Source organism: Bos grunniens, chromosome 11 (genome assembly GCF_055505025.1).
Source record: "Bos grunniens cultivar Pamir isolate PY7600 chromosome 11, Bosgru_T2T1.0, whole genome shotgun sequence".
Taxonomy (NCBI): Eukaryota; Metazoa; Chordata; class Mammalia; order Artiodactyla; family Bovidae; genus Bos; species Bos grunniens.
The window spans coordinates 1,787,555-1,807,700 of NC_141175.1; the positions used below are offsets into that span (position 1 = coordinate 1,787,555).

The 20,146-nt window shown below is 65.7% G+C and overlaps 1 protein-coding gene across 6 annotated transcripts; it reads right to left on the reverse strand.

Moving 5' to 3' along the window:
* Positions 1 to 3,873: 3,873 nt before the first annotated feature.
* On the reverse strand, positions 3,874 to 19,737 carry TRAF2 (TNF receptor associated factor 2). Of its 6 annotated transcripts, none has more exons than XM_086324140.1 (11): positions 19,666 to 19,737; positions 14,167 to 14,382; positions 13,719 to 13,797; positions 13,472 to 13,570; positions 9,631 to 9,792; positions 9,420 to 9,494; positions 8,153 to 8,227; positions 6,555 to 6,881; positions 5,956 to 6,133; positions 5,423 to 5,571; positions 3,874 to 5,038 (listed from the first exon to the last, which is right to left on the reverse strand). In XM_086324140.1, the coding sequence occupies exons 2-11, from the start codon at positions 14,352 to 14,354 to the stop codon at positions 4,820 to 4,822; spliced, it is 1,551 nt and encodes a 516-aa protein (XP_086180266.1). In that variant the 5' UTR covers positions 14,355 to 14,382; positions 19,666 to 19,737; the 3' UTR covers positions 3,874 to 4,819. The 6 variants fall into 6 exon arrangements, with proteins under 6 accessions (XP_086180266.1, XP_086180263.1, XP_086180267.1 ...); XM_086324137.1 differs by having other exon boundaries at positions 5,956 to 6,307; XM_086324141.1 differs by having other exon boundaries at positions 19,479 to 19,705.
* Positions 19,738 to 20,146: the final 409 nt, after the last annotated feature.

The window sequence follows — 20,146 nt, forward strand, 5'->3', positions numbered from 1 at the left end:
GGCACAGGAGGACTGACGGCAGGCGGGCCGGCAGCAGGCTGGGGAACCAGAGCTCCGCCTCCCTGGGTGCCTGTGGAGCCACCGGCTCAGGGCTTGGAGTCCTCAGGGGGCCCTGGCTGGGGCAGTGGCAGAGCCCTGTGGCGCCTGGCACGTGACAGTGGACAGTAGAGGGGCAGGGGTGGCCCCGGCCCTTCCAGGGCTCACCCGGCCCGTGTGTTCGTCTGGGGACGCTGGGGGTGGGGGCCCTGGCGTGGCGGGGCTCTGGCGTGGCGACGGCCTGCCGAGCAGCCCCACACACGGCGCCTCAACAGGATGGTCGAGAGAGTCATGGACAGGCCCTCGGGGACCTTACATCCTTCCAGCCAGGGGCAGTGGTGAGCAGAGGCTGGCCCAGTCGCCTGCGGGGTCATAGTCAAGCCGGCCGCAGGGAGACGGGCCAGGCAAGGCCAGGCGCACACAGGTGAGCTAGCCTGGGAGGACTTCAACGTGCCTGGAGGAGCCAGCTAGCAGCATAGCGGCTCCCCAAGGACAGCCCCAGCGCTGTGTCAGACGCAGGGGCGCTCACATCCCTGGATTTGTCTGCAAACCGCTGGACCCGTGAGAACAGGGAAGGGGCCCCAACAGCAGTGGAGCCGGGGTGCACTGCCCTGGACCCGCTGGAGCCGCAGTCCGGAGCCTGTGCTTGGCCATGGGCAGGAACCAGCAAAAACCCCATGGACGCTACTGTCCGGAGGAGCTGCAAGATGAAACAGTTTCTGGAAAAGACCAGGGATATGTTTAATTGAAAGCCATCTGCTGCTGCTGCTAAGTCGCTTCAGTTGTGTCCGACTCTGTGTGACCCCATAGACAGCAGCCCACCAGGCTCCCCTGTTCCTGGAATTCTCCAGGCAAGAACTCTGGAGTGGGTTGCCATTTCCTTCTCCAATGCATGAAAGTGAAAAGTGAAAGTGAAGTTGTTCAGCGACCCCATGGACTGCAGCCTACCAGGCTCCTCTGTCCATGGGATTTGCCAGGCAAGAGTACTGGAGTGGGGTGCCATTGCCTTCTCCATGAAAGCCATCAAGGAAATACAAAACCTGTAAAGCAGAAGCAGCAGAATAGGAATTGAGAACAGGCAGAAACTGACATTTAAAAGGGAGCTGACAGGGAAGAGGCACAGCGACTGGGCTAAATGCTTCACGCAGGGAAAGGAGGCTGGACCCAGACCAGCTGCTGTGGAATCAGACAACAGAAAGCAGAGAAACAGAAACCTGCCAGAAGAACAGGGGAACAGGGGGGCCTGGGAGGTGGCTCTGAAGAGGAGACTGTCCCCAGGGTGCGAACAGAGGTCTGATGGAGGGCAGGAGCCCCATTCGAGCCTCCAAGCTCGGTGGGGAGCAGCTCAAGGCCCCGCCCCTCCCGGGCAAAGCGCGGCGGGCCCACCGCCCAAGGCTCTGCAGAAGGCACCGGGGCAGCTGGGCCCCAGCACCGCACCTCTCCCCAGCGCCCATCTTTGATTGCTGGGCCTGCAGCATGGCCACCAGCCCACCGAGGGGCAGGAAAGGGGGCTCACGAAGCGGACTGAGTGCTGAGAGGCGGGGCACCCCTGAGGGCTCTGTGGCCCCAGGTGCGGCGGCCTGAGGAGAGGACTGACAGCCAGGCCACAGGCCACAGGTTTCAGGCTGGGGACCAGACGGGGGGGCCAGACGGGGTGCCAGCAACCAGCCAGAGGGAGCGGCTTGAGAAACAGCCCGTGCAGGGCTCGCAAGGCCCAGGAGCCCCTTGGCTGTGGGGCTGCTCCCGAGGATGTGACCCAATGCCTGGTGAGCTCACAGAGCAGTGCCTGCGTCCCCGCCCAGGGCTGGGGGTGCACACACAGGGGGCCCACCCAGGGCTGGGGGTGCACACGTGGCCCGTCCAGAGAGGAGGGCTTGGGGGCGCAGCAGATGTGGGGTCCAGCCCACAGGTTGCAGTGGGGCCGTGAGCCTGAGCCTAACCAGACCCAGACCAGATGAAGTCCATGTTCAGAGTCTAATGCACAGCTAGGTGGCTCTCATAGAACTGGGGGAAAGACACGCCCACAGGTGCCGAGTGTGTCAGCGTGAGCATACAGGGACTGTGGCGGCTGCTGAGACACCTGAGCGAGCATCGCACACGCCGTGCCACAGACGTTAGGGCAGATACGTCTCATCAAAGAAACAAACTCACTAGACAGACTCAACAGCAGGATGAAGTCAGAGGAGAGCCAGTGAACGTGACTGAGGACAGGGCAGAGAGGAGAGCAGGGGAGGGCGAGTGAGGGTCTGAGGGCTGTGGGCAGAAGGAAGCGGTTCGAAGTAGTAGTGGCTGACAACGTCCGCAGATTTGGTGGAACATACAAACCTACAGATCGAAGAAGCTGAGCAGGACTCGGGACAAGCACACACATCCGGACACAAGTAACCAGAGGTGAAAACTGAAGGCAGGACACTGACGGCAGAGAGGAGACGCAGCTCACCCCAGGGGACAGCGTGTGGGGCCGTGCGGTCCTCCCAGAGGCCCGGGGCCACAGGAAGCAGCACTCAGGGTGGGCATGCCTCGGCTTGCGGGACCTCCACTTCCGACCGGGGATTGAACTCGGGCCGTGGCAGTGACTGGAGCCCTAGCAGCTGGCCCGCCAGGGAGGCCCAGAAGCAGAGAATCTTCCGAGTGCTGGACAAACGGAGACAGCCCAGAACTAGGTCTCCAGTGAGAAGGCCCCACTCCATTGGGCGTGGTGGAGGCGCTCTCCCGACAGGAAGGACACGATGTGAGCAGGAGGCGGCAGCGGCAGCAACGGGAACCCTCTCCCGAGTTCTCCAAACACGTGTGACGACTGACTAGGAAGAGGCCAGTTACGATGTCTGGTGAGGCAGCTGACTCATCAAGTAGAGAGAACCATCCCACACGTGTGTGTAGCTAACAGCAGAGCCTCAAAACACACATGGCAGTAAAGTGAGATGCGGCGGAAGTGACCGCCGGAGAGGCCAGTCGCTCCTCTCAGCAAAAGATGAAGCCAGTGGGCAGAGGCCGTGGAGACACAGCCGAGCCCTCCCCGGGCTAGGCGGCCCAGACAGTGAGCGGCACACCGGGAAGTTTAAAATGGAGAACTGATCCTCTCCGAGTCCTGGAGGCTGAGGTTGGAGCTCACGGGGCTGGCAGGGCCGCTCCTGGGGAGGTGCCCTCCCGGGCTCTTCCTGGGTTCGCCCTCGGTCTCCAGGGCTCCGGACACAGACACGCACCCAACCCCCCGACGCAGCACGCTCCCCAGGCCTGCACATGCGCGCCGCTCTGCGTGTCCACTCCAGGCATGCTGGATTGAGCCCAGCCTAACGCCTCCCTCTAACTTATCTCTGTAAAGGCTGCCATTCCAAACGAGGTCGCATTCTAAGAAGCACCGAGAAACAGTACTTGGTAGCTTTTGGGGGACACAGTTCACCCCATGACGAGTATCAGCCACAAATCTGGTACATACAGGACGCTCCCCTCCCCGACCACAGCAGCACAGACAGGCACGGGATTCCAGGCGCTTCCTCCAGCCAGGAGGGATCCTGCCGAAGCTGTGAGCCTGTGCGCAGGGCTGGATGGGATGCAGGGCAGCAGGGACGTCCGGCCAGCCCCGGAGACGGGCGCGGGCAGGTGTGTGCCTGTGGGAGTGGAGTGGGGAGGCGACAGACTGGGGGGCTGGCATTAACACCCCCACCGTGCTCAGCACGCCAGGCTCTCCACCCTGGGGCAGGGGACCCAGTGCACACATGTCACGCGTGGGAGACCAGACACAGAGACAGAAATCACACACACAGCAGAAGACCCGATCCGCAAGGGCAGCGCCTTGGCCAGCTAAGGCGGCACGAGGGAAAGGAAGCAGGACTCCGCTTTTCTGCAATGCCTTTTTAATTAAAATATGTAATTCAAAACGTGTACATGGTTAACTCTGGGCACGGAGTTTATATCTCTCCGTGCTTTGCTGCTGATTAACAACTCAGACCAGAGACGTGAGTGGCAGTGCTGAGCGTGTCCCGGGCTCTCTGAGGACCTGGCCCTCGAGTCTCCCAGGCGCAGTCACAAGCACAGCTGGGTGTGGACAGCCAGCGGCCAGGACCTGCGCCTGGCCGGGGGCCCCAAGGCTGAGGCCCCGACAGGGCCCACCAGCTGCACCCCGTGCTCAGGCCGCCCGGGCTCTGCCGCTGTCAAGGGGACCCCCAGGGTGGGCGAGGCTGCTCCTGGGGCGACACCACATCAGGCCCCCACTGAAGACAAAGCCACTGACACTTTTCAGGCCCGGGGCCCTGCTCTCCACGGCAGCTCCTGGTGAGACCTGAGGGAGGGAAGCCGCCCAACAAGCAGTCTCCCAGGAGAACAGCCGATTTCCCTGAGGTCCGCGGTGTCCAGGAGCCACGGGACACTCAGGGAGACGGCCAGGGTCACTGCCCCCAGGGCCAGAGCCAGGACAGCACTCAGCACAGAGAGCTGAGGGTTTGCTAACACCTCCCCGCACGGACGGGAAAGCTGACGTGTCTCTTGGCAGGGCTGGGCCCCCCACACACCCTGCAGGGCCGGGGACGCGGGGCACCCCCCGCGTGCAGCCTGTCAGGCTGGCCCAGCAGGGCTCTCCTCCGAGCGGCAGCCAGGCCCGAGGCCGACCCTCCTCTCCCGGGCTCCTAGCCGCGGCCGCCCTGCTGTGGGCTGAGGGCTCCAGGGCCGTGGGGCGCACCCGCCAGGGACACACAGCCCCGCAGCCCGGCCCCGCTCAGGACGGGCACTTCAGGACTGAGCTCAGCAGGCGTGCAGCCAGCACAGGGCCGCGCTGCATGAGAGGCGGCTAGAGCCCGGTCAGGTCCACAATGGCCTTGATGAAGATGGCGTCGTCACGCACGTAGGAGTTCTTGGCCTCCATCTTGGAGACAGGGCAGAAGAGCGGGCAGCCGCTGGCGATGTTCATGTCGCCGACCGGCCTCTGGAAGGAGGACGAGGTCACGTCAGGCCTGAAGGCGTCGATCACGTGCTCCCGGTTGTTCTGGTCCAGCAGCATCAGGGTCACCTGGGAGGACAGCGCCCGGGGGCCACAGGCAATCACGGCTCCGCGGGCGGCTGGGCGTGTCCCTCTGGGCCCGTCCCGGCCTGTCTGCTGACAGAGGCCCAAGGCTGGCGCCGATGCGTGGCCCTCGGGCCTTCTCTCTGAGGACACTCTTCTCATGGGCATTTTCTCAGCAGGAGCTCCCAGCTGCCCCGGCCCAGGAGCAGCGCCCCCCGGGGAGAAGCGCGACCCTGCCCTGCACTCGGGGACGCCACATCCTCCTCGAGGGCCACGGGGCTGTGCGTCCCCTCACTTCCGTCCTCACCTAGACCCACACCTGGGTGCCCGGCTCAGCCCGGCTGCCCGCCGCCCTGGCACACAAGCTCTCTGAGGCAGCCCTGCACGCACCTTCTGGTTGAAGGGCCAGCGCAGGAGGGCGTCGTGCGGGCCACGCATTAGCACGAAGAAGAGGGACAGGTGCGTGCCACGCCCCGTGCCGTCCCCGTTGAGGTAGGCGCGCAGGCACATCTTGTAGCCGTACCTGCTGGTGTAGAAGGCTGCGGGGCGGCAGGCGTGAGCTCAGGCCGGCCGTGCGGCTCCCCCCACAGCGCCTGCCACTCAGCCCGGGCTCGAGGAGGGGTCAGCCACCGACACAGACAGACACAGAGCGTTGAGAAACGGGGCCTGAATGTGAGCCCACGTTGGCTCTGCTGCCGGCCGGGAGGCTCAGGCTGGGTCAACGCGCAGCTCGCAGGGCTCTGGGCAGAGGGCCAAGGCCAGCCACCCCCGGTCTGGACGAGCCTCCCGTCCAGCGAGGAGCGGAGGGCTGAGCACTGGACGCAGCAGGGGCGGCCGTGTTAGAGTGAGCGGGGTGAGGAGCAGGGAGCAGGCCTGCGGCAGACCTCAGCCCGGGGCAGGGGCGGGAAAGCCCCCAAGAGCACCTGGGGAGAAGATGGCGGGCGTGCGGCCGGCCACGGCTTCCTGGCGCTTCCTGGAGAAGTCCGAGATCTTCCAGATGAACACGCCGTCAAAGGTGGACGCCTCCATCTCGAGGACCTTCTGCTCCAGGTCGGCCATGGCCAGGTCCTTCAGGCCGATGCTCCTCTCCAGCTGCTGCACCTGGGGTGCGGGGCTGTGAGGACGGGCCTCCACCAGGCCTTCAGAGACCAACTTGCGTCCAGCACACACGAGCTTGTCACAGACCTCCATGCCTGTCCCCATCTCCAGGAGGATGCCCCTCGCCCAGCGCCTCAGCATTCCTGGCTCAGCTGCTCGCAGGTGGGCTCCATGCCCCTGAGACCCCCACCCCAGGAGGAAACGCGCGTGGGTGCACACAAGCAGCAAGCACACCCCCTGTGGCCACCTCTGCCCCCGTCGGAGGAGGGGCTCAGAGGAGCTCTGCTCAGGCCCTGGTGGAGCAGGGAGCCTGCCGGACACCCAAGCGCCACCCTCCATCCCTGGCTCGGACACCCCGCGGCCCCTGGCCCCTGTCTGAGGAGGCCTGGGCACTGTGGGCACACGCCCTGCCCTCAGCACGGACCTTGTTGCTCAGGGCCTCGATCCTGTCTTGGTCCAGCCGGTGCTGCCGGCCGCAGGCCTCAGCCGTCACGGCCACCCGCTCCACCTCCCGGTTCAGCACACAGACGATGTTCTCGAAGGTGGCCGTCTTCCGCTCCAGGGCCTCGCACCTCTGCAGCAGCTCCGCCACCCTGGAGGGTGTGCCGGCCTCCAAGGCGCCCTCGCCTGGCCTGAGGAGCAGGCGGCTGTCCCCCGGGGGCCGCCCAGCCTCCAGCAGGACGCCCAGCAGCAGGGCCAGGTGCTCCTGGAGCCGCTGCGCCTCGTGCTCCAGCTGCTGCTCGCTCTCCACCTGCCGGGGCGACAGCGCTCAGCCCTGCAGGCCCCGGGTGCAGACCTTAGCAGGCGCCGGTGCCCGAGCGCGTGGTGGCAGGAGGGTGAGTCCTGACACTGAGCGGCAGCGCGGTACCACCCACCCCCACCTTGGGACACAGACCTCCCCACGGGCCGCCCCCGCGTGTGAGCCGCGGGAGGAGCCATCAAAGACACTGCCACACGGCAGGGGGTGGGGGTAAAATTCACCTTCAGGTGGTCCCCCCGCACAGATCTGACTTTGCAGCCACGTCCCTTGCAAAGCTCCACAGCGAGTGTGGAGGGTCAAAAGGGCCGAGAAAGTCTAGAGCACAGATAAAGTGACGCAGCTGCAGGGGAGGCCTCGTGCCCGGGAACCTGGGGCGCTTGACGTGGGGGCTGTGCCGAGGCTGCTGCTGGAGCCACGAGGTCAACAGGACGGGACCCTCCATAGGCTGAGAAGAGGCCCTTCATGCCCTGGGCCCCTCTGCTGGCCGCTAACAGCCCTTGGGCCCATGTGGGAAATAACCAGCGCTGCAATGCCCAGAAGCAGGAGGGCACACACAGACCGAGGGATGGAGGGAGCCCCACCCCCATTCAACCTCAGAAAATCAGGGCAGGTGCTGAGACCCGGCGACGCCAAGTCACCAGGTACCAGCGGCGCCAGCAGGCCGCGCCCGCCGAGTGCAGAGGGCTGGGGTGCCCATCTCTACGGGCCAGGCCTGCACATGTCCCAGCCCTCGGGGACACAGAACCAGTGAGAGAGGAGGGCCAGGGCCACACGCACAGGGAGCCGCCCAGAAGCTGGCAGGAGCGGCCACAGAGAGGAGGTGGGTTCAAGGTCCAGAGAAAGTTGGCGTGCTGGAGGACAGCTGGGCCAGTGGCTGGACTGAGATCACACAGCAGGGCCACGCAGGCCACAGAAGTGAGGTGGGGAGGGCTAGGGGCCGTCTGGGAAGAACAGAAGCTGGGCTGGAGACTGGACGTGACGAGAGACAGGAGGCAGGTCCAGGATGACCATGGGGCTTTTGGCCAGAATAGCCAGGTGAAGCGAGGTGAGCAGATGGGCAGGGGGCGTGGCCAGCCCTCGGGGGGCGCAACATGCTGGGCATCCTTTCCACTGGGTGGTCAAGGCTGGGCACTGGGGATCACTGGGAGGACAATGGACAGAGCCAGACACCCGTGGGCCGGGCTGGAGTGAGAGTGGAGACGTGTCCAGAAGGGCCTCTGCTTGAGAACGAGGACCCGGGCCACCTGCAGACCCGGACTCACCATCTCGGGGCAGCCAACAGCGTGGAATCGGCACGGGACTCGGCATCTGCCACATGCCCGGACGTGGTCCTGAAACTGACAGGCCTGGAGTCAACACGGCTCCGCCTCTGCTCTGGCCACTCACCCCTGCGGCCCCGACCAGGTCAAAGTCCGAGCAAAGGTCCCTGGACCCACCCCACCGGCTTCTGCACACTCAGGCCAGACAAGGCCCAGCAAGGTGCTCCCAAAGCTGCAGTGCACACTCGTGCACATGCACGCTCACACTCACACGCATACATGCAAACTCAGCCATGTGTGTGCTTGAAGCCAGCACAGGCTGAGGACATCTCAGATCATTCGCGGAGCCTCTATTCCCCGCACAGGCCTCCGAGTCCCAGAAAGCAGCCCTGCCGTCTCCCCTCTACGGCTGGTCTATGGCCCCGGGGCTCTAAGGCCAGCGGTGAGTTAGCGGGAGTCGCTCAGTTGTGTCTGACCTTCTGTGACCCCATGAACTGTAGCCCGCCAGGCTTCCCTGTCCATGAGATTCTCCAGGCAAGAATACTGGAGTGGGATGCCATGCCTTCCTCCAGGGATCAAACTACACCCCAATATAAAAAAAAGCTGGGGGGGATGCTGGTGAAACTCAAGGCAGAAAAGCTCTTGGCCATGTTCACACGCCGAGCATCGCCACCTGAAACCAGCCGGGACACAGTCCTCACCGCTTGTGTGGCCAGGCCTGAGGGCCCAAGGCTGGTGGGGCGGGGCGGGACGGGCCCCCTCCCGGCCTGGGAGGGACCCGAGCCCCAGGCACCCAGAAAGCACCCACCGCCCAGTCCTCACCCTGGAGCACCGTCACGGCTCAACACAGCCACAAACAAGTTCTCTCTACAGAGCGACCCCAGACACTCAAAGGAAAAGAAGACAGACGGACTCTGTCAGACGCACCACAGCTGCCTCCCCAAAAACAGGCCACAGGGCTCTCATCCTCCCCCAAGAGCTGGAGGGCTGGAGAGACAGCCGGCCACACAGGTCAGATCCCCACACAGCCAGCAGGGACGTGAGAGGGGCCCGTGAGACCACGTGCTGCGGGAGCAGACGAGAGCTGCTGCCCGCCCCGCCCCGCCCTCAGAGACAGAGACCCCCAGCAAACTGGGAGCCCCAACACAGCGTGGAACACCCAAGCGCCAGGTCCCCGCCCACGCGGGCCAAGGGCGCAGACACCGGGCAGTGCCTTGGGGGGTGGGGGGGCGGGAGAGACATGGAGCCCACTCTGGCCCAGAGCACCCACCTTCTCACGGGCGATCTTCTTCTTGCCGCAGCCGTCGCACGTCAAGGGGAACTTGGGGCAGATCTGGTGGTGCGCCTGAAAGGGGCACGGCGGCCGTCAGGGCCCTGGCCCGGCATGCAGGGGGCATCCACAGGCTCGGGGCCGGCCCGTCTGGACGCCAGGAGGCCAAGGGAGGGAGACGCAGGCCCGCGTGCCGCCCCGGCGCGCTCACCTTCATGTCGGCAGGGGAGCAGGGCGCCCTGCAGTGCCGGCAGCTGAGGCTCCGCTCCGGGCACTGGTGCTCCAGGTGGTGCTCCTTCTCGCCCAGGCGCACGAGGCCTTTGCACGCTGGGCACTCGGTCAGCATGAACGGGCACTGTCCTTCGTGGCAGCTCTGGCAACAGAGGGAGCGGGTGTCGGCGGGGCAGTGGCGGGATTCTGGCCGCGTCCAGGCCACGGGACCCCCACGCTCACTCCGGCGCCCCTGCTCCAGGGCAGAGATCAGGACCCGGGTCCAGCCAGCGGAGCCCCACCTTCTGGACACAGAGGGGACGGTGAGGGGGGCACGGAGGCAGAGGGACAGGCTCTCAGAGGACGAAAGACAGAGGAGAGCCACTCCGGCCCAGGCGACAGCCAGACGGAGGCCCTCCCCTCACCCTCCTGGAGCCGAGGCCATGGGTGATGTGGCCGGGGACGCGGGGTCCCAGCCTGGGGCTCCGAACGATCAGCCAGGCCCAGGCTGTCCCAGGAGAGGCGACGACGTGGGTGGCTGTGCCGCGGCCGTGAGAGCCAGGCCTGCCGGGCACTGGGGTGGCCACGGGGTGAGAGAGGAGGCGGAGGCAGCTGGAGCAGAGAGAAAGGGTGGGCCGGGAAATGGGCGGGGTGGTGGGCGCAGGGGACAGGCGGAGACCAGGAGAGCCGTCAGGAAGCCTGGCCGGAAAGGGCGCAGGAAGAGGCAGTAAGCAGAACACAGGACGTGACGCTTTGTGTGCGGTGCTTTTATAAAAACTGCAGTCAAATCCACATCATGTGAACATGACCACTCGTAGGAGCACAGCTAGGCACCAAGCACACCACCCCACGGGGCCAGAGCCTCTGTGGAGATGCAGGTTGGGCCCCCACCAAGCAGGTGCCGCTCAGGGCTGCAGGGCCGATCTGCAGGGCTGGATGCCCCAGAGGTCAGCCACAGTGACCCTGAAGGAGGAGGAGCCTGTCTCGGGCCGTCTCCACGCGGCCCACAGTCCAGGACGGCGGGCACACGGCCTCCACCCCGCGCGGCAGGCTTGGCTGCGGGGAAAGCAGAACCCCAGGAGCACCCTGGAGGCTCGGCACGGGGGGGGCCCTCCAGGCAGCCGGGGAGCCCCCAGGACCACGCCGCCCCAGGGGTGCGCATCAGATGGGATGCAGCCCCCAGGCAGCCCCACATGGCGGGGGGGGGGGGGGGCGGGGGGGGGGCCGGGCGTCAGGGACGCTGCTGCGGAGGCCGGGCCCCAGGACACAGACGGGCCGCGCAGCGGGTGGGCAGGACAATACCGGATGCAGGGAGCAGAGCGGAGGGATCCTGCCCCAGGGCTTCCGCTCCGTGGACAGCGCCTCAAACACTGCCCTGCAGGTACGCCCAGGGGGCACGTCCCTGAACCCCCAGGGCACCCGCAACTCCCCAGAGGGTTCTGGTCTGACCGCACTGAGCGCAGGGCAAACCACCACACGGAGGCCGAGGGAAGCCTGAGACACCACGGCTCCTGAAGCACAAACAAGGGGCACCTGGGTTTGATCAAAGCAAAGGAAATGCTGGAGGCTGGGCACGGGGCAGCTTGACCAAGCCTGGAGAGGAAGGCCCGCCTGGTCGAGCCTGGCCCCACTCCACGGCGGCCGCCCCCAGGCTCAGGGTCCCGTTCAGGGGCCGGGCTGGCTCCGTCAGCTCCCACTCCTCTCGGACAGCACGGAGAAATCAACAAACACGCCGTCAGCCAGAGTTCAAACCAAATGCTCAGGTGTTTCAACTCTGGACGCCCCGGCAGGGCCCAGCACCCCCGCTGTGCGCCCCTTTCAGCTGCGACGGCCCCATAGCCTGGCCCCCCCAGGTCCGCCCGGACCCTCCTCTGAAGCCCGAGGTCCTCTCTCCCTGCTGTTCCCTCCGCCATCCCCTGCCTCTCCCTTCCAGAGAGCAGCCCCCAGCCGCCCCCACCTGCATTGGCAGGCGCTCTACCACCTTCTGACTGAACTGGAACATTATCTCACTGGGTTCTTAGAAAACGCTAGACATCACTGCAAGGGAAAAGCTTATTCAAAGGCTACACAGGATTTTCCCCATCTTTCCACACTCTCCGGAGCTCAGCTGCAGCCCCAACATTTCCCAGCACGGCCCCAGTTCTGAGCAACCCAGAGGGCAGATGTCTTGGCGCAGGGCAGAGGGCGGGGCCGCCACGCAGCAAGGTGGCTGCCTGCACACCGAGGCGGGCCTCGCCGGCTGTGGCCTCTCGAGCCAGTGACAGGTTAAGCTAACTGCACCGAGGGCTGCACTCAAGAGACCAGGCGGGCCTGCCTCCCACATGACCACCCCCTTGGGGACTTTCCTGAGCTCCCAGGCCCAGCCAGGGACTTTCCAGCCCGCGTGCCTGCAGGGCTGGCGGGCCCACGGCTGGCTGTGGTCCCAGGCTCTCAGCCAGAGGTCCTCGAAGCTGCCCTCGCACTGCCAGCCGGACGCAGAAGCCCCCGAGGACTCGGGAGCTGGGGTTACTCCACCTGTCCCCAGGGACCTTTGGTCCCCTCAAAAAGCATCACAGCATCCCACCCCCCCCACCCCTGCAGGGAGACCCTGCCCCAAGGCCTCCTCTCTGGACAGCCCCGGGCAGCAACAGCGCAGGCCCGTCCACAGACGGGACCCGTCCGTGCCCCTGCCCCATGGTGGCCCATGGAGTCCCGCTCCCGGAAGGGGCGCAGAAAGGCCTGTGCGTCCAGGCCCGGTGCCTAATCAGAGCAGAGCATACGTGCTGTCCATCTGCCCACAGGCTCCTCCACAGACGTGGACAAGCTGTTCTGGCAAAATGCAGACCCCGAGAGCCCGAAGCCCACGATGTCGAGTTGGGCAAGAAAACACGCAGCACCGCTGGGCAGGGCCCAGGCTGGGACAGGAAGAGGGGGTCTGCGGGCACCCAGGGTCCCACTCCAGAGCCGACGGGCCCCACCCTCAGGCAGAAACTCAGGACAGCCTGGACTTGCCCCCCGGCTGGGAGACTGCTCTGTGGTCTGGGCAGCCCTGGGCAGAGAACAGGTGCCCTGCAGACAGCCCTGCGGCCTCGCCAGGGGGCTGTGCGGGCATCGAGGCCTCCTCCGGGGCCCAGCCTGGGGCCCCCCCGCCCCGACACACGAGCCCCAGCCCCTCAGGCTGGGCCTGGCCACTCTGCCCTGTCGCGCTCCCCTCCCTCAGACCCCGTGTCAAGGACCCCATGGCTGAGAGTGGCCTTGGTGTAACAGCCCAAGGCCCCTCCCCCTGCAGCCTGGGGCGGGCTCCCCTGTTCTCAAGACTAGGCCTAGCCCGGGGTGTGACCTGCCACAGTGTGGGCACCGCGTCCTCCGCGGGGAGCACCCGACCACTGGGAAGTGCTGCGGGCACCGCTTGTGCGGGCGCCCCGCAGAGGAGAGCCTCCAGGAAGAGCACTGGCCCGGCTCCCAAGGAGGCAGCGGCATGGTAGGCCCAGCTGCCAGGGTGTGGCTGGCACAGAGGTTCCCCAACCTGCCAGACGGGCCCACAAGAGACGCACCCGGCCACTGCCCTTGTCGCTGGCACCTTGTCAAGACGCCTTCCTGTGACCCCAGGACTGACAAGTGGGCCACTCCTGCATCCTCCAGCGTGAACATGCTCAGCGAGGAGACACCACCACCCCAGCAGCGAGAAAGCTGACTTCTCACCTGCGTGGTGCTCCGGCCGCACCCGGGCCCCGCTCATGCTGCTGCTCCCTGCCCCCCGGCCACCCCAGGAGCATGCACACATGGTGAGCTCCCCAGCCCCGGGCGCGCAGCTCCGTGCGGCCACCCAAGTGGCGGCTGCTCTCCTCCGTGGAGGCCCCTACCTCGTAGTCCTTCAGGGTCCCCTTCCAGGAGCAGCCCTCGCTGGGGCAGACGGCCGGCAGGCTCTCCACCTCCCTGCGGGCAGCATTGTCCGGGAACGCCTGGGGAGACAGCGGCCCTCGGGTGAGCCCCCCACCACCCACCCCAGGCCCGGAGCCGAGGCTCGGGAAGGGCCGCCTCTCCTATGCAGCTGCTGCCCCCAGGCTCCCTTTCGTGACGCGGCCAGCGCAGCGCCTACAGCTCACTCACCGAGCTGCTCTCCAGGATTGAGACGCCCTCCTCGTAAATGCCCTCGTGCACGCAGGCGGCGCAGCTCTGGGGCCCGGAGCTGGAGGGGGGAGCGGCCCTGTGAGCCTGCTGCCGATGGCGAGCAGCCCCTGCCAGCCACCAGACCCACCCCATGGCCCTGGCGCTTTCACGGCCACCAAGTAGGGCGGCCAGCAGGCACAGGGCAGTGTGTGCCAGCGCACCCCACAGACGGACACGGGGACCGGGGACACTGTCGCGGGGACCGGGGACCACTGTCCTGAGGACCAGCCACCGCCCCCGCCTCCCAGCCCCTCGGGGACGCGGGCGCCCGGAGCAAAAGGGCTGTGAGCCTGCGACTCTGTCAGACTGTGCGGTTCCCACTAAAGACACGGAGGAGCGGGAAGACTGGCCTGAGGAGACGACCGCCTCGCCCCCACCACGGGCCCACCTCAGGATGCTGCTCAGGCAGAAGGAGCAGTAGCGATGGCCACACTGAGCCTGGAAGGGTCTGCGCAGCACGTTCTTGCAGGCCGAGCACAGGTACTTGTCCTCTAGCTTGGTCCCCAGGAGAGTCTTGGAGAAGCCGGGCTGCAGTAGGTCCAGGGAGCCGGGAGGGGTCACGCTGGCTGCAGCCATGAGCGCCGCAGCCCACCAAGCCCACGCCCTAAGGGAGAGCACAGCGCGTCAGGGTGGGTCCGGGGACGCGCGGCCACCAGGGGCCGAGGCCGCTGGGCTGTGGGGGTCCAGCCTGAGAGGTGGGACGCTGGTCTCGTACACACGGGGGTCGAGGCTGAGGCAGCGGGCACCCCCCACTGCGGGGTGGCCCCTCTCCCAGGCCAGCCGGCCCAGCCCACGTCCGACGGAGACCGCAGCCCTCAACTCTTGGGGCTGGCATCTCCTCGAGGTGGCGATCGTGGAGTGCTCGGGAAACACTGGACAGCGTTCACAGTCGCCTGCAGGGGGCCCCCGGGCAGCCAGGTGCCGCCGCGCTGACCCCAGCCCCAAGACAGCCGGTCTCCCTCGGCAGCTTTCCACCCAAATGCGGCTGGCTGGCCACACCTCCTGTGGCACGCTGAGCTCATTCCATTAATCCACAGACTGTTACTCCTGTTGGACGCTGAAGAACCACACAACGGTCTCTTTTTTGAGCAATAAAGAGGGAAAAAGCCCCAATACATTGCAGGCCTCGACGTCCCCCTCAGCAGTCACAGCTCCCTGGCCCAGAGCGAGGGCGCCCTGGGAGGTCTCAGTGCTTAAAGCCTTAAATGTTTCACTCCATCACATCTATAAATGCACTTTAACTCTTAGTCCTAACGGAGTGAAGAGGAAATGGCAACCCACTCCAGTATTCTTGCCTGGAAAAATCCACGGAGGAGCTTGCGGGCTGCAGCCCATGGGTCCCCTGACTGAGCACATGTGCGTGAGGGTGGGGGGACATGGGTGGGTAGCCATAAACTGGTAGAACTAACAAAAAAAAAGGATCATAACAGGGACACCACAGAGGCTCTAAGCTCGTGCCCAAACCCCACCCGAACCGCACGCTGCTGCAGCCGCCCGCCCAGACACCTGCGGCCCCTTCGGCCCCTCCGGGCTGCACTGCACCCTCCCGCACTGCAGGCGGGTGGCCGGCCACCTTTGTACTCAGGGTGACAGATGTGAGGGGTCAAGTGTCAGGAGCCTCCAACCAGGAACCAAACCCTTCCTGGGCCTTCCGAGCCTCCAGTTTATTTTCCAAGTCCTCACTTCTCTCGGGCAAGGTGGTAAAAAGCAAGGAGTGCTCCGCGTGCCCAGCCCTGGCCTCACACTTAACTCACACCCCAAAACACGCTCCAGATGGGAACACACTGACTTTACACAACAAAGTGACATTCTGCTAAATGGCATTTCTACTAGACACAAAAAATTACTTATAGAATAATTCCAGTTACAGGGAGTTGGAGGACAGGCAAAGCTAACAGGAGACGAAGGAGCTGGGGGGCGGCTGCCCTGGGGCGATTCTGAGGCAGCAGGCGCGGGGGCTTCTCCCTGCCGGCAGCACCCAGACCCCCCAGGGCTTCCTGAGCGATGGGGCCGGATGGCCCCTCTACCACCACCCCCATCTCCTGGGGGTGAGGGGAACTAGAGGTGACTTACTGATGATTTATCAAGCGCACCTTCACAGTGGAGCCCTCTAGAAAACTCTAAACCAGGGAGTTTGGAGAGCTAGTTGGACACGGGAAATGCACGGAGGGGGTCTGGCTGCCCTCCCCACCCCCGTACCTGGCCCTTGGTGTCTCTCCCAGCAGGCCGACACTTGAGATTCTCTGAGTTTTCCGAGCTCTGTTAGCAAATCATTGACCCCAAGGAGGGGTCATGAAAACCCTCAATTTACAGTCAGTGGGTCTGAAGTACAGGAGGCCTCGCCCACCCACTGCCATCGGAGGTGGGGTGGGGGCAGCCGTGTGGGGCCAAGCCCTGAATGTGAGGGGCCTGTGCTGACTCCAGGCGGCCAGGACACCGGTTGGTGTCCATCGAGAAACGGAGGGCTTCCCTGGTGGCTCAGTGGTGAAGAACCGGCCTGTCAATGCAGGAGACACGGATTCTGTACAAATATTTCATTTTAAAAATAAAGAGACGGAGCTTGTATTCCCAGAGAATCCAAAAAAGATGGTGAAAGCCCTAATTACGGCACACTCACGTACCTTCATCCAGAACGACCCTGCTTCATAGCGCTAACAATGGAGGGCAACCTTAGAAGTGGGCTTAAACTCAAAAGAAGCCCCCAGGTGGGCTGCAGCCCCCAGGAGGGTGGAGGCGCCTGGCACCTACTGCTCCTTGCCATCTCCTTCACTGCAGGCCTCCTTCGCAAGCCCAGGTCCCACCTGCGTGCAGAGCGGGAGGACCCGTGGAAAGGGCCATCCCTGCGGGAGATCGCCCAGACCCCGGCTGAGCCCGAGGCCACTGGGCAGCTGGGCCCCACCGTCCTCGCCCGCTGCATGGGTGTCAGTGAGTTATCTCAGAAGGCTGAGCTGCTGCCCAAACCAGCGTCACATCAAGAGTCGAACAGGCGGCTGCTGGGGGGCCACCTGTCGCCAGCAGACACACGGGTTCAACTCAAAAGCCTCCCTCTGGGATGCCCCAATGCACGGACTGAACTCCCCCAAACCCACGCTCCCACCGACAGCCGCCCCTGCTGCTTGCAGTGCTTGGGCTCCCACCCCCCAGGGCTGAGCTGCCTGCACAGCAGACCTCCCGCGGCCACAGTCAAGGCCTGGCATCTGCGTGTGGTGCGCAGCGCGGCCCCAGGACCAGAGCCCCAGTGAGCAGCACCGTTCACACGGCGTCCACCTCCTTCAAGCTCGACGCGATGCCACGTGATCGGGTACCAACTCAGCACCCAGCAACTGCTGACACGAGAGCGCAGGAGGACATGCTGCGCCCGCCCTTCTCGCAGCACCCGCTCGCAGCACCCGCTCGCAGCTACTCGTGCTGTCAAGCCCCCTGCCCCGCCAGACTCTGGTCAAGCAGCAGCCGTCACGGGCGCAGCTGTCCCCGGCTCCCGCTAAGCCCACCGCCAGGTCCACCGGGAGCCCGCTTGGCGTCCACTGACCAAGCTGGCACATCCTGCCCCCATGAGTCCAGCAATGTTCAGACTGAGAAAGCCCACTTGCAGAAATGAAGACCCAACAATCCCTGCCCCCCAAAAAAAAACCAGCATCCAGAACCTGACCACAATGCTACCGCTGGGCCAGGCCACCGTCCACCGCGATGTGACCTACCGCAGGGCCGCCCCAGGCCCTTAAACACGTGACGGGGACCCGGCTCCTCCCTCAGACCCCCAGGCTGCCCAAGCAGGCTCTCGGAGTCCCAGAGAGCCCTCACCTGCTCCCTTGGCACAAGGGCATCACGGGCCTAGAGGCAGGGAGGAGTGGCCCGGGCATGTGCAGGGGGTTATGACTGCCCTCCCTGCTTCCCAGGCTCCCGCTGGTCACCAACTCCCATGCCTGGGTCCGGCCCTTCCTCTGTGCTGCCCCCCACACACACTAGCCCAGCCATGCCCTACCCCGTTCCAAAGCAGGGCACCCCAATCCTGGAACCCGCACCACATCACCCCTGCTACTCACCTCCTACCCCCACCACTGCTGTGCATTCACCTCCTAAACCACAGCCAGTCCACAAGAACACCTGCCCCAAACCCCTCTCCACCACCTGCGGGCCTGCCCTGCTGCTCGGAGCCAGGCTTCTGTGGAGCCTGCCTCGGTCCCTCTCCCGAGACACAGCCCCTCCACGGAACAGTGACACACCTGCCCCCTGGACCCATCTCCCGGAAGGGCAGTCCTAGCACCCTTCATGACGGGGCATCGAGCCCAAGCCTGGACTCGGGGACGGACGGGATGTGTGCACCCCGCTCCACGTGACCTGTGGGGCCTGCAGGTCACTTTTTTCTGAGTTTTCTTCTCTTGACCTTCCTCCCCTTGCCTGTGTGTGTGCCATCCTGCCATGGAAACCCACCTGCCAGGCTGTGCCGAGTCCACACTGGTGCGCTGACCATGCTGGCAGGTAGGCTGGCCTTTCCCACTGCTGAGAGGGGCCCACACCTGACTCAAGTCAAAAGGTCTATTCTTCCCCCCCAAAATACTGTCCTCAGCACCTAGTGATGGCTATAACTTCTCCGCTCCAGCCCCAGCTCACAAGCACTGTTGAAACAGCCCCTTCCTTCAGTTCCCCAGAGTGACCGAGTCAGTGATGCACACACGTGACCTTCACCTCATCCTGCCGTGCGCCACGCAGGGCGCTGGGCACGCTGAGTGGCACCACCACCACCAGTACAGCCGACAGACCGGGGTCACAGGGCACCACGCAGCCTGGGACAGCAGAGGTCTGGGACGCAGGCAGGGGGATGCCCGAAGGGCCCGTGGTGCAGCCTGGGTGTCTCAGGAGGTGCCCACGCAGCTGTCCCCCGCAACAGGACCGGAGCGCACGGGGGCTCGGCTCCCAGCGCGGCCTTCGCGGGCTGCAGCCTCAGGGGGGCGGGGCTTCGGTCCCCGGAGGGCAGGCTGAGGTGGGAGCTGGGCCAGGCTGGGGGCTGGAATCAGAGAGTCAGACGCCCAAATGTGTGAAAAGGCTCCTGCCCCCCAGAAAAGGCTTTACAAAAGCACTTCTTAGGAGTTTGAAATTCAAGCAATGAGGAGTTTTACGATATGCAAACTACACCGCAATAAAGCTGTTAAAAAATACAGAAACAACTCAAGCCACACTTCTGGGCAGGCTGGGACCTCCACCTAAAGCCAGAGACTGAGCAGCAAAGGCTGTCGCCGGCCCCACCGCCGGGGACATGTGGCCCCTGAGTCACGCAGGGCCAGGCGCGAGGCCCGGCACGCCCCCTGCCCTGCCAGACTCTGATCCGCCCAACGGCGGCCGGCGCGGGCGCAGCTGTCCCCGGCTCCCGCTGTGCCCGCCGCCGGGTCCACCGGGAGCCCGCTCGGCGTCCACCGAACCCGAGGCCCCACACACGCGGCAGAGCAGCGTCCCCGGGCTCCGCCCGCCCCGACAGCTGCCTCCGCTCTGGACCCCGCATCCGCCCCGGGGCCCGGGGTCACCGTCGGGCAAGGCCAAAGCGCAGCGGGGCCGGGGCAGGCGGAGGAGCCCGCGGCGGCCCCGAGGTCTGGGAGCCCGTCCGCACCCCAAGCGGGGCCGCGGCCGCAGCTGGCGGGCGGCTCGAGGCGCGGGGGCCCCACCGGACCCGGGCCCGCCCCCGCGGACGCCCCGCCGTTCGCGAACCTTCCTGAGTGGGGCCCGCTCCGACTTTCAGTTTCCGGCCCCGAGAAATCCCCTCAGGCGCGCGCGCCGCGGCGTCCGCGCCTCCCGCCGGGCCTCCCGGGTCCGCGCGCCCCGCCACCCCGCGTCCCCGCCCCTAGACCCCGACCCCCAACCCCACCGCGACCCCGACCCCGACGTCAGGACTCACCAACGGTCGCCTCGCGCCCGGAACTGCCTGCCAGCCAGCCGCTGCGGGTGCCGCCGACCCGCCCCCTAGCCCGCCTGACGGACTGCTGTGGGGGCCTACCAGAGGCGCCCAGGAAGCCATAGCGAGCACCTATTGGCTAGATTTCTCCCCGCCCCCTCATTAGGGCCCCCGCCCACCTGACGGACTGACACAAAAGCCTACCAAGGGCCTGCAGAGAGCCACGGGGGGCCCGATTGGCCGGCCCTGTCCCCACCCCTCCCGCCTCCTGACGGACTGACACTGGAGCCTACCAGAAGCGCGCAGGGAGCTTCAGCGGGCACCGATTGGGCGGGGCTGCCGCGCCTTGGGTACTTAAGTCTCCCGAGGGCTCTGTCCTGGAAGGACTCCGCGGCTCCTTATGCCGGTGGTAGCTGTTCATTCTCGGAGGGTCAACTCCAGGCCCAGGGTCCCGGCGCAGAGCTGAGCCCGAGAGTGGGTTACA